This window comes from Balaenoptera borealis (genome assembly GCF_965194805.1).
Source record: "Balaenoptera borealis genome assembly, chromosome: 5".
In the NCBI taxonomy this organism is placed as follows: Eukaryota; Metazoa; Chordata; class Mammalia; order Artiodactyla; family Balaenopteridae; genus Balaenoptera; species Balaenoptera borealis.
In genome coordinates, this window is record NC_138862.1 from 59,334,930 (window position 1) to 59,348,468 (window position 13,539).

At 38.1% G+C, this 13,539-nt stretch overlaps 1 protein-coding gene and 1 long non-coding RNA gene across 5 annotated transcripts in view; one reads left to right on the plus strand and one right to left on the minus strand.

The window, feature by feature from the left end:
* SLC35A5 (solute carrier family 35 member A5) overlaps positions 1–13,539 on the plus strand; it is a 19,344-nt gene continuing 5,805 nt past the window's right edge. The window contains exons 1-6 of one of the 4 annotated variants that reach the window (XM_082394735.1): positions 1–97; positions 194–314; positions 1,117–1,265; positions 5,656–5,754; positions 7,130–7,263; positions 9,812–9,879. In XM_082394735.1, coding sequence (XP_082250861.1) covers positions 1,136–1,265; positions 5,656–5,754; positions 7,130–7,263; positions 9,812–9,879 — 431 coding nt within the window. In that variant the 5' untranslated portion in view covers positions 1–97; positions 194–314; positions 1,117–1,135. The other 3 variants (XM_082394734.1, XM_082394736.1, XM_082394733.1) reach the window with 3 other exon arrangements.
* LOC309630063 overlaps positions 5,762–13,539 on the minus strand; it is a 23,486-nt gene continuing 15,708 nt past the window's right edge. Inside the window, exons 2-3 of the long non-coding RNA XR_014245399.1 lie at positions 7,066–7,261; positions 5,762–6,034 (exon numbers count right to left, since the gene is read on the minus strand). This is a non-coding gene — a long non-coding RNA (uncharacterized lncRNA). The remainder of the gene's footprint in view (positions 6,035–7,065; positions 7,262–13,539) is intronic.

The following is a 13,539-nucleotide window of genomic DNA, read 5'->3' on the forward strand; positions in this document are numbered from 1 at the left end:
ACGTGACGCGAGAAAGGCCGCGCTGGGGCGGGATCGGGTCGCTTCTCCCCTCCCTCCGGAAGCGTAACACTGAGCGCGCCTGCGCAATGGGCGTCAGGTCCGCTTTTTCCCAGTCGGGTCGTTATTGTGCTTTTTGTTCCGGAATAGGCGGGTCGGGTCCAAAGGCTTATTCGCCTTTCTTTTTCTCCCATAGATTCTCCGCGTATGGACCCTAAAAGCTACCGCTGCTGCTGCTGCTGCTGCGGACCTAGACAGTTACTGTCTCAGCTTTAGGATGTACGCTCTTCCACTAGAAGCTTTTCCAAGGGACCGAGGTAACCGCGCCCCCCGGGACAAAGAAGTGCGCGTGCGTTTGAGGGGAGGGCGCCCCAGGCGAGATGCCTCTGCGCATGTGTGACAAGAAGGCGTTCCTAGATCGTGGGGGCCTTCCCGAGTAGGGGAGGTGTCTCTTTGGCCTTGGTAGGTTTACGCCCCACTTGGGCTGTGGGCATTGGTATTTCCAGCCCATCTCTCACCAATCCCCCAGGCACTGTGCACTATCCTTACTCTGGGTTGTTTTGGGTAGTTACCCGACCTGGAGTTTAATGGCCTTAACATATCAAAAGAGGGCCTTAGAGTCATTGATTTCTAAGTCGTCTTATACTTCCAACAGTAGTTCGGTATAAATTAATACAGTGTTTCAGATATTTCTATTTCGGTCATTATTGTAACGAAATCTTTCCCAGCAAGCTCTTTTTCTTCCTCCTATGGAAAAGCTGCTACTGAGGAGAAAAATACAAATATGAAATTATCTTCTAGAGCAAAGTTGCTCATAAGAATGAAAGTTAAAGAATTGCTTTTCTGCAGAATCCTGCAGTCCTAAAATGTCCTACCTTGGGCAGCACTTCTAACCTGGCTCTTGCCTTTTCAGTCTCTAGAGTTCCCTCTCCTATCAAATTTTGACTCTTTCCTTTCCTTTCCCCATAGTTTTTCTTGTACTCCCCAACTTTTTTGCTTTGGGTATAGCCATAACCAGACATCTAAAAAATTCCTTTTCTGTTCTTCACAAATCAATGGTATTTGCATTATGCTTAATCTGCCAGCAGGGTTGCTCATGAACTTGTTCTTCTCTTTAAGGCAATTAAAAAACAGTGGAATGGAAAGGAATTATTGTGGTCATCCCATGTTAAGCTCCTCTTCAGCAATGTATACATTCCTGCTGGGGGCCATATTCATTGCTTTAAGCTCCAGTCGCATCCTACTTGTAAAATATTCAACCAATGAAGGTAAGTTAAGATTTGGAATATGTATGGAGCACTGCCATCTAATCACACTTTATCTTTCTTGTCTTTAGTTTACCTTGTGTATAAAATGGGGATAATACCCTTAAAAGTACTCTGCTTCATGTCAGTGATAAAGCATGTTTAAATTTGGTTCTTTAAACTTTCATTCCTTACCAAGAAAAATTTTTGATGCTGAGTGAAATTTGGGTCAGTCAAGTACAGGATCAAAACCTTTGCAGAACAGATCATAACATCTGACTGTTGGTTTAATCAACAGGTGTTTCTGGGCCTGTAGCAAAATATATTATAACTTATTTTGAAATAGACAGGAGATATATTTGGTCACCTGGCCTTTGTGAGGTACTATTTTAAGTGCATTATCAATGGAGCAGTACAGGTTATTAGCTTTGATAAATACGTACTCAGGAAATCTTTTATTATTCTTAATGTAAGAATTTGTATTTAAATAGTTTCATTCCACAAAACTGTGTTGAGAACCTCTCACTAGTTATTGAGTACACGTAAAATCATGACATCATGATCGTTAATGGTCTGCTTGGGGAGTCAGATGTGTACATAAGTCTCTTTTTTCAGTTAACATTTCTCTGCCAGGCGCTGGGCTAGATATTACTAGCAGGGTTCAAAGTGCATAAGATATAGACTTTATTCTCAAGAATTCACAGTTTATTAGAAGAGAAACACATGTAAATGCATCATGAAAATACAGTATAGTAAGTGCAGTTCTATACCAAAGATACAGAGGTAGTTTTACATGGAGAGTGATATATTCTGTCTGGGAGAGCATGATGTGGACTGTGAAGCAGTCAGGGAGCACTTCCCGGATAAGGTGACAGTTGATCCACAAGAAGACAAGGTGGGCAGAGGTATTCAAAACAGAAGCAACAGCCTGTAAAAATGAACAGATGTATTAAAAAAGCAGGATGGATTGTGAGAATGTGTAGTTCAGAATTACTGAGCAAAAAGTTTTAAGGACTTGGACGAGGGGGGAAGGAGTGCTTGGCCAGAGAGGGCAGTAATGATCAGAGAGCTGAGGACTTTATATGTCATGCTAAGCATCTGGGGCTTTATTCTCTAGGCCCTAGAGTCTGGGAGACAGGGAATATTTGGAGGAATATAAACGGCAGGGTAAGATGAGAAAGACTATTATGGTAGCTGGATGGAGAATGGACTAAAGGGGAAGAGAAGTAGCCAGTTAGGGGGTTATTACAAATTCAAGCCACAGATGATGAAAACTAACCAAGGCTTTTGAAGTAGGAATAGAGAAGAGAGGATAGATTCAAGAAATAATTCTAAACATAGAAAAGACAAGACCTGGAGAATGTGTGGAATGTGGAGATTAAAGGAGATGAAGTATTGGATAGTTCAGAGGTTTCTGGTTTGGATGCTGAGTAGGTCAATGATGTTCTCAACTGAGATGGAGACTAGGGAAGGAAGAGCAGGTTGGACAGAGCTCAGAGAAATTAACAGTTTTAGCTCTTGTACCTTCCATGAGGCCAGGAGCTGTGTCCTTGTTTACTGCTGTATCCTGCAGTGTTTTAGCACTTCACACATGTCAAGGAAATGCCAGTTAAGTGAATAAATAGGAGATAGTTATTCATATGGATATGTTTAGTGAGCATTAAATGTTCCAGAGTACAGATTTGGAAACATCAATATTAAATTGACATTTAAAACCCAAGGAGCGGAGGGCTCATTCAGGGTAACCACACAGAATGAGAAAATAACAAAGAGCCAAGGATAGATCTCCAAGGAATGGCAGCATTTAACAGGAGTGCTGACACTCAGAAGGACATTAAGAAGGAATTAGAGAGATGAGAGAACTAAGTGCACATGACTTACAGAAGGGAGTTTGACTGGGAGGGAATTGCAACATCAGGATAAGATAAGGATTAAAACCCACTCTTTGGAATTAGTAATTAGAAGGTGTTTGGTAATCTCAGGAACTAGGTAGTTGGAGTACTGTGGTGGGATCAGAAACCAAATTGTTTGGGGGCAGGATCTGAGTGGAAGGTGGGTACAGTGGAGATAATGAATATTGACACTTTTATGGAGATTAGGAGGAGGTATGGTAGCTGGAGGGGGAGGATCTTATATTTTATTTTTTTCGGTTGGGAGTTTTGAACATATTTGTAGGAGAGGAGAGGAAGCCAGTTAATAGATAAAGGAGATATACTGAAGCCAGAGGAAATACTTATTGGAGCAAAGCCCCTGAAGAGAAGGGAAGGTTTTAACGGGGAGAATGGGTGAATAGTGGGGCCATGGCTCCTCTCTCTGGGAGTGAAGGGAAACCAATAAGGATGAATATGGTGTCGATAAGGTTGGAGTGTGGGCAGAAGAGTGGAGAGAGGTCACACCTGATGCTGTGATACGATTTGGGATCAACCATGAGAGAAATGCAAGGAGAAAAACAAAAACGATGAAAAGCAAGAATGAGTTAAAGTGCAGTGACAAGAGTTTGAAAGTTGTGATCTGAAGCCCCCCATTTGTGTGCATGCATGTTTGCTCGTGTGTATAATGCTAGAAAGTAAAGCAAAGTATTGTTGGAGGATAATGGAATGTGATTTCAGTATAGCTTTGAGCTCAGAAAAGGGAGGAAGAGATGTTTTTAACTAAGCTTTGAATGATGGAGAAAGTTTAACAGGCAATCAAGTACCTACTAAGTGCAGAACACTTAACTGCCAGGTTTAGGATGTCTTACAAGACATGGTCTCTGTCTTGTAAGAAGCTTACATTTTAAGGGTAAGACATAACAACATAAAAAAGTACTGTTACAGAGGTTTATAGGTAGTGTTACCCGAAAACTGGGTTCACCTTTTGGTAGGTGTTGAGCCAAAAGACACAACCAAGCCAAAGATCGGGAGAAGGAAGGATTTATTATTACTTGTAGCAAGTAAGGAGAACACCGGGGAGCTTTCCCAAAGCAGTGTCTTCCCAAACAGCAAAATTGGGGAAGTTTTAAGCTAAAGGGTACATGCATTTTATGGAGGGGCTTGGGTGGTTGACAGAATCCAGCTTTAGTTGACTGAAGTCAGGAGGGTCAGAAAAGGTCAACATCATCATCCAGTTCTAGTTGATCTGGTGGTTGAGCACTGCAGGCTCATCTTTACCACTGAAACTGAACTGGGAGTCTTTACAACTGATACATTATCTTTGCTATTGTCACTTCTCTTGCTGGATAACAGTTTGTTCCTGCATTCTTTTGTTCCCTTAAGATCCTTAATTACTGAGACCTGTTCAAGGACAAGCATTAAGTCCAGGCTTAAGTCACAAGATGGCTTAGGCCAAAAATGGCTTCTCTTAAGTCAAGAAAGCCATGCCTGGTTCTCTTTCTTCAGGGACCCCCTACCCTATTTGTTTACACTAGTGCTACAGGATTGGAGATGAATAAAGGATTGATTATGCATAGGTTGTGAAGGTCAGGGAAAACCACAGAAAAGAGGAAGAAAGAGTGTTCTGGGGAGCAAAAATGTCGAGTTGGCTTTTTTCCTTTGTACTTGGCCAGTTTTGGTTTTTCATACAACAACCAAGGGAAACAAGCAAATATTTTTGAGAAAATGCATTCCTCAAAATAGTAACTAATAAAATTTATGTTTGTCCTTGGCAAAATTATAGAGCAAGTTGTTAGAAAAAGGAGAGAAATAACAGCTAAGTCAAGATATACTAACCAAACCTCATTTCCTAATTAGATTGACTTGTAGGTTGGGATATAGCTTCCTGATTGGTCAGTGGGTTTGGATGTGTCAGTGTGTTTGTCCACCGAAGAGCCCTGGGCCAGTTGCCTCTTGCCTCAAGCCACTTCCTTCTGTTACCACAACATAATGTTTGTCCCAGAGTGCCTAACAAATACTGTTTTCCATGTGTACCATGATATGAAACAGATAGGAAAACTCTGAGTTAAGGGAATATCACAGACAGAGTGTACCTTGATTTAAGCAAGGCAGACAAGTCACACAAGAGGAATCACGAGCTGGGTAATAATTCAGCCACCTAGATTGATAGCTGTTTGATTAGTCAGGCCCTGATTGTTAGTTAATGGTCAGCTTAGAAGCTGGTCTCTAATGCCATGCCACAAAGCTTTCTTCGCCTGTAGCCCTAGTCTCCTCAACACATTTTTCAGGAACTTGAAGGAAAACATGAGAGGCATATCTCTCAATTTCAAGGATAATAAAATGCTCAATGAGGTAAGGATAGCTAACACATTAGGTGAATTGATTCAAAAATCCAAAAGAGCCAAAACCAACTGGATGAAGTTTAATATAACCAGTATTAAAGTCCAGCTTTTAAGTTTAGAAACAGCTCTCAATTATTTACTGTATGTAAGCATTATATAGAGCAAAACTTATAATTAAAAAACATTTCTGTTACATTTCAGAGAACAAATATGATTATCTTCCAACTACTGTGAATGTGTGCTCAGAACTGGTGAAGCTGGTTTTCTGTGTGCTTGTGTCATTCTGGGTTCTAAAGAAAGGTGAGTCTTGAAATGGTACTATATACTGGTTAAAAATCACAGACTCAAAGAATTTTAGAACGGAAAGGAACATTTTATATCAGTTAGCCTAGCCCATTAATTTTATATATGAGGATACTAAGATACAAATAGAAATATGGTTACTCATGTTTTGCAGGTGAGGAGCAGACTCAGAGAGTAAGTAGTAAGCGTTAGTGTGGTGCTGGGTAGGAGGGGCAGAGCCCGGACTCCACCCACATGTCCTAGCATCCCGTCCACTGTGCCGCCTCTTGACTTGTTCCTGTGGTGGGTCGCACAGCGAGTTAGTTTTTATTCAGATTCAGGATTATCTAAATCACTGCTGTCTGACGTGATATGTAGCATACTGCAAAACAGTCCCCATTGCCTTTAGAGGGGCAGCATAGCGCTTTGGAGTCAGAGAGACTGTATTCTAGGGCAGATTATTTTACTTTTCTGAGCTCCAGTTTCATCAACTATCAAATAAGTATCAAATAAGGGTACAAATAGTATCCAATAAGGGTACTAATCCTTCCTCAGATCAAAAGTATGTACCCTTTTGTGGCTATTAATTCTCCAGTTATTGAACCTTAGCTCTCTCTGCTACTTTGATCCACCTTCCCACATGAGGTAGACATAGAATTTACACTATTAAAGGGCTTGCCCAAGAAGATGTCTCTTCATTCTCAGAGGTTTCAATCTTTGCAGAGTTTCTAGTTAGTGGAATACATTTCTTAATCTCATGAAATTTATGAAGTATTTACAGGGGTTAGACTTAAATTGTTTTCTATCTTTTCATTTTATTTTACATTCTCCATTATAGTACCTTCTTAAGTTTTTGTAAACCTAGAGATAGGAGAATAACTCATACTAGGATGAGTAAAAGTTAATTTTCTCTACTCCCCTATATATAAACTTTCACTTAGTATCTCCCTTTCCTGATTCCCTCACCCACCACAGCACCACCGCCCCAGCCCCCGGAAAAAAAATCCCAGCATGAACGCTACATTTTTTGTTCCACTTATTTTAATTTGTTGATCTCTCTTGGCTTTATGCTCAGAGTAGTAAGAGAAAACATAAGTGTGTCCTGAGTTGCCTTCTTCAGTAATACATTTGTCTCAAGTTAGCAGGAACTAAGAAAATCAGTATTCCTAAAGTGTTGCTGTTGTCAGAGATGGGCACGGTGGTGGGGTGAAGAAAGACCGTAATGGAATCCTGTGTAGTCCTTGATTTCTCAAGGCTAATAGTCACTTATGAAAGCACGTTCATGAAGTCTCTTTTAAAGAATTATATCAGAAATTAAATACAATTTACTTTCTCTAAAAATATGTGCATTCTCATCAAGCTCATATACTTATTGCTCTATTTCTTTCTTTAGAAGATCATCAAAATAGAAACTTGAGATGTGGTTCCTGGAAGGAATTCTCTAATTTCATGAAGTGGTCCATTCCTGCCTTTCTTTATTTCCTGGATAATTTGATTGTCTTCTATGTCCTTTCCTATCTTCAGCCTGTAAGTAAATAATGACAAAGAAAACAGCATTGAAAAGACAGAGAAATAAATCCTGGAACTAACCTTTCTCTTTTTTTTTTTAATCGTTTTCCTTGGCACTGTTAGTTTCTCATTGCCTCACTGGCCTTCCTGAGGTTTGAGCAGAATCATCTGAGCACTGACTTACCAATCCACTTGCAAGACTCTCCCGCTGTGAAAGATAACTATTAAACTGTGCTGACTGATCGGTGGGAGCTGCTTCCTGACCACTGAATCTAGAGCCATCTCTCTCTGTGTAACCTTAACCAGTCTGCCTATTTTCTGAGCCATCCTGTGGTCACCCACCTCTAATATTAATCTCAACATTCAGGACCTCCAAGCAGACTCCCGTGATTAACTCAGAAAATTATACGCTCAGTGTACCGCTCTTTCTTACACTTGTTTTAATGTGGTGTATATGTATTCTTTTGGTATGATTTTCGTTTTCTGTTAGTCCTGTCATTTAACCAAGTTCTTTAAGGGTAGAGGTTATATCCTCCCAATCTAAATGCTATCCATAACTGATAATACTAGGTATACTTCTCATGTCTCCTGGCATCCCCTATGCCAATTTAGAGAGCTGTTAGTAATCGGAATTAAAGTTTCATCTTCTGCTTTTACCTATTACTCAGTTTAGATCACGTGTATATTTTCCCCTCTATATTTTCAGTTTATAAAATGAAGGTTTCTATTGCCACATTTAAGAAAATGTGTTTTAATTTTCTTTAAAGAGAAACTTCAGGCATTTTGATCATAAATAGAATTTCTGTTGACACTAGTCCTCTATTTGAAACCTCTTAAGTATAGCCAAATCAGTGTGAAAGTGGGATGAAAAGGAGGGATCAAGAGGGCACTGAGGTAGAAAACAGGAGTTTGATTCTTTTGCACAATTTAAAAGATTAGAACCAGGCAAGGCCAAACTGCTCTGTAAAATAGAATAGTGTTACCATACTGGCCCAAAGGCAAGGACCTGGGCCAGGGGATCACCTGAAGTTGCTTTCAGCTCTGTGATCCATTTTATTAGTAAAAGTTCATTCCATTTAAAATGTGTCCTCTCCTAAATTCTTTCACTTTGTTTTTCAGATCTGAGAATTCCTCCCAACAACATAATTATTCACATTCAATGAAGTGTATATTTGTTGTGTTTTATTTGTATCCAACAGACTAGCTCTAAATTTATATCCCTTTGCTAAATCCCTAGTACCAAAGCAGGAGTGCAACTTCCTGTTCTTACAGCTTATTGCTTTGCTCTTCCTTCCTGATTGTGTACAGCCACAGACATTACAAAATAAATTACTTGGCGTACGTATTCTGTGTAGTGCTATGCCCAAGCCTAGTTGGAAAGGATTAAATAGAGATGCACGGAAGTTTGGGGGCAAAGAGCTGTGATATTTTATTTATTCTATACTATTGCCTGGACAGAGTAGACACAATTCCCCAGGCCAGCAGGCTGTTTTGTTAGGTACATACGTTTGCAGCGCTGTAACTGTGATTGATCAGAGCCGCCACTTCCCCACTCTTAACCAGCCACGTACTTTTCTTATCTCCTCTTACTTGTCTCCTAACCAGGGGTTCACAAGCATTCGTCTGCAAAGAAAGCCTTAAAATAATGGTTCCCATAAAAATTCAGTAGAAAAAGAGCAATATTGTATTCTTGGAATTTTTGCTAGTCGTTATTGGATTTTACTCTTATTTCTTTAATTCAGCTGCATATTAGTCGTGTTTGCTGGTTGTGTAAGATTGTGGATACTCTTTAGGGTTTGGTCAATTTAAAGTGACAGCAAGGAGGAAGGCAGTAGGATTTGTTTTTAGAAATTATTAATATTGTCAGATCCAATTATGGGGGCAGTGATAAATTTCATATTCTCTGGGCCAAAATGTATATATGTTCAGATTAATATTCTCATGTGTGAAATTTGACTAAATTCACAAAAACAAACCTTAATAAAATCTGGCTAACACCTTTCTAAGTGTTTAGAACAATGTGAATAAATCCAAAGGACTGTCAAATATAAGTTTGGTAGTGAATCACTGGTATTGAATCACTACAGTTCAACCAGGTAAATTGATTTAATTCCTAGAGCGTTAAAAATGCTTAAAAACCTATACCTCCGTCTTCTTAATGTATAAATGGGCCTAACAGTACTTGCTTTCTCTCTACCCACAGAATCAGTGTTAAAAGTCTCTGAGAGCTTGAAAAAGTATGCTTTATAATCATTGTAACCATTATTTCTGGACCTAAACCTATAGAATTTATAAGTATTTCCAGATCTGCACATAAAGATTATTACACAGGCGTTTGCTGAATTTCAACACATTTTCAAAGCCTGTACAATAATTTGATCATATCTATGTAAGTTTAACGAGCAATAAAAATAGAATTTAATCCTCTAGTGAAGTAGCTGCCCTAATAACCCCTCTGGGTTTTGACCAAAAAGCTTTTTTTGTCAGGTGAACTTGCACCAAGCTGGGAGATTTCTGAGGTCAGTGCTTTGCTTGGATTGTAACTCTATCTTCTCTTTCTTTCTAGGCCATGGCTGTTATCTTCTCAAATTTTAGCATTATAACAACAGCTCTTCTATTCAGGATAGTGCTGAAGTAAGTAACTTGTTGTGAAAGCATATATCATACTTTAGAATGGCACCGCCTTGTTTCAGATGATATACCCTCTGAATCCCAAGGCCGGGATTTTTTTCCTAATTTGCTTTGTGTGTTGGGCAAGTTGTTTAACCCATCTGGAAAGCAGCTGCAGTGTTAGCCTGTCTAAATCCTCTGTGATTCAATGTTTGAAATGTTTTTTCTTAGCATCTCAAAAAAAAAGAGATGATTGGGTTTTAATTATTTTAATGTTTAGTGCCAGATTTTCAACAAAGAATTCATTAGCTTTTTTTTTGCAGATTCTCTGTACACTAATAGGGAACCAAGAAGTTCCTAAGATTAATATATTTGTTATTTGGAGTTTGGAGGTGATAAAAAGTGGCAAATTCCTTATTAAACTCCTTGAGATGACTACGTGATTTAAGCTCTAACTGGCAGAGGATTTGCATGAGGAATCTAGTTAAAATTACAATTAATAAGAGTGAACTTATTAAACTTTCCAAGTGCTATCACTAATTCATCTCCAGGAGAACGTTTGAATAAAATAAACGTTTTTAGTTTAGATAGGCTCTGCTGCAAAGCAAAGGCCAGAATGTCCTAAGGTGATACAGGATCTGGGTACTTAACTCCAGTTTAATTTGTTATTTAATGATGATGATGATGAAAATAAAATTAACTTTTTGTTACATTTGTTGTGATTGTTTTTATTTTAATTTTACATTCACATTCTCTTTTTAATTTGTTTCTCAATGTGCTATGTCACAGTGTGTTTTCATAACTGATGTGTACAGAAGGATGAAGGGCTTGGTACAGAGGCACTCAGTAATTATTTGTTGAATCCCGTGATGCATTCAGTCCATAAATTATATGAAATTCTTGAAAGGTTTTCTTTTACCCTGAGGAAACATTCAATTTAACAGTTGATGTAAGAGATGGGAAAAAATGAACATAGCATTTCATCCAATTTAAATGTTAGAGTCACTGAAATTTGCTTTTGCTATCACTTTCTTCATTTTATTTACGAATTGTGAGACTAATTCAATTCAACTAGCAAGTTAAAGAATGCTAATCCAAAAAAACATTTTAAAGTCTTTAAAATCAGCACGAAAGTCACTTTGTAGGATAAAAGTTGGCTTCTGAGAAAACATGTGTTAAGCAATAATATTTTTATATTGATTCCTGTGATAAAATTAGGGATGCACTTCCATAAAGGAATAATTGTTGGCTCTGACACACAATAAAATACTCACTATTAATAGGGGAACGATGGTCTCAAAAACATGTATTTTTTTTGTTTTGTTTGGGGCTTTTTTTTTAACTTTTTTTTTAAGTAAAAAAATTTTTTTTTTCCTGTGAAGTGACAGTTTATGAGTACACATGGTATTATACTTAAGTTATTATATAATATATAAGTATTATGTCAAAATTAAATTAATAACTGAATTTACCAAAGAGAAGTTTAAAGGTATGTATTTCCTGTCTTGAAATTGGCCAGTAACTCTAGCTATGCCCAGAGTTGGTTGGTTTTTTTTTTTAATGACCCCAGAGCATGAGCAGGGCTGTGGGCCAAGGTGAGGGACACTTGGAAAAGCCCTGCCCAGGGTGGCCCGACTGCCATGTGGGCAGCTGCGCGGGGAGGCTCTCCACCAGTGACTAGAAAACACTAAGGTCTCCTCAGGGCCTTTCTACCCTATTTCGACTTAACCCCACAATGACCCCATGAGATAGGTGCAGTTAGGCTGAGTCTGTGCCTGGAACCCAGAGCCACTAAGCATTTTGCAGCCCTCGGGCAGCTCCCTTTGGCTGTAGAAGAGGGAGTCTAGGTGGATAGGCTGGAGGCAGAGGGGCGAACGACGTTATGAACTACAGTTCAAACTTTTTTTTTTTACATATCTTACCTCTTAATATTCAAAGCAGTAATATTGATTCTTAGGCATGTGTTTGCTTTGTTGTTAATACCACTCTGTTTTGAATCCTTAGAAGTTCTTCAGATTAAAAAAACAATAAAATCACTCCATTTTTATTATTTCCACAAGCGCTTAGTTCCCAGAATGGGTCTTAGTTTGACTAATTCACAAATCAGCACTTGAAGCTACTCTAAATAGTAGAGCTAAAATGTGATAATAAATCTAATAATGTCTTTTATGGGAATGCCTTTTAAGTATTACCTATTATTATATTTTAAAATCAACTTTGTTCTATTTTGATCTTTTTGTTGGTGGTAGTGTATGTTTGTTTGTTTGTTTTTCCCTATTTAATCTACTCTTTGTGAGTCATTTGATAGTGTTTTGCCCGTGGCAATAAAATTTTGACCTAAGAATAGCTTGAGTTCTATCACAAGTTCTTAATTTGTTTGCCATAAATAACTCATTTAGAATATCAAATCTCTTGTCTTATACTTGACTCTAGCAGAACCATCAAATACCTTTCCCATACAGGTAAAGGATATAAGGCTATACAGGTAGAAAAAAATAAGTCCAGTGAATAATGTAAAACTTACTTGTAAGAATTTGAAAGTGAGAAAAAGTGAAAAGTATCACCATTCAAATGTCTTATTCTAAACCCCATGTGAATGCATAGATTTCCTCCTTGAAGTATAGTTACTGGTTCAAAGTGGAAATGTGGCAGGCATGCCTCAAAGCCCTATTGGTTTGCTCTTAAGGCTTGGCAAAGTTGTATAATCTTGTTTGCTAGGCTTTAGGGAATAATAATGTCAGCCTGAACATCGAGATTTGGGAGATTAGAGAGCAAAACCAAGACCAGCACTTATTTTTACCTAAAGAATGTATATAAGTTTCTCTGATTTCTTCAAAGGGAAGGGAAAAAATTATTAAAAAACACATTTTGAAACATACGTTGGATGTCTTGGAAGTTACGGTGAACTTTACTTTCTGAACCAGCAGAAAAAATAAAAGTGCCACTCGGTAATAACAAGCATTTCTCCAAAACCATTCATTCACTTGATAAATATTTATAATTTCCCATGATAAATCTGCCCCTGGTCACTCTCTGTGCTATTTAGAAAGGTATGATGCATGGTTTCTTGAAAAAAGTTATGTCTTTCCACTTAAATATTTTCTTGCTCTGCCTTGGTTTACCACCAAATATGGTAGAAATGCTCTGACACAATTTGGACCTAATTCTTGAGTTACTAGGAAAACTCAAAGTAGGGATGTCATTTAAAATATATATATACTTTAGACAATTTAACTTAAGGTATGTAAGTGTCCATTCATCATTCTTTTGATGAAGAGCCTAAGACCTTTCCTTTGCATACATGTGGGGTTTGCTGATTGGAGTTCTTTGGCTTCTTTCTTGCTTGAACCTACCTTGATTACACATCATCTGTGGTTTCTGGTTTCAATTTCTTTATAGTGGAGCAAGCCTTAAATATATTTTTAAAGTAGATTCTTCTGGATTTTTATTATTCATTCCCTAAGCTTAAACTAACTTACCTGTACCTAATTCAAAGGCAGTTTTTTTGTCTTGTGATTTGCCTTTAATCCTCCCAAGGCATTCAACTTAGTTTTCATGAAACCAGCAATCCTTTTCATTCACTCATAATTTATGATTTCTGTAATCATTAAAATATATAATTACAATAATGAGGTCACCTGGCAAAAACACGTTTTGGAACAGAGACTCTGTGAGCAAACAGTT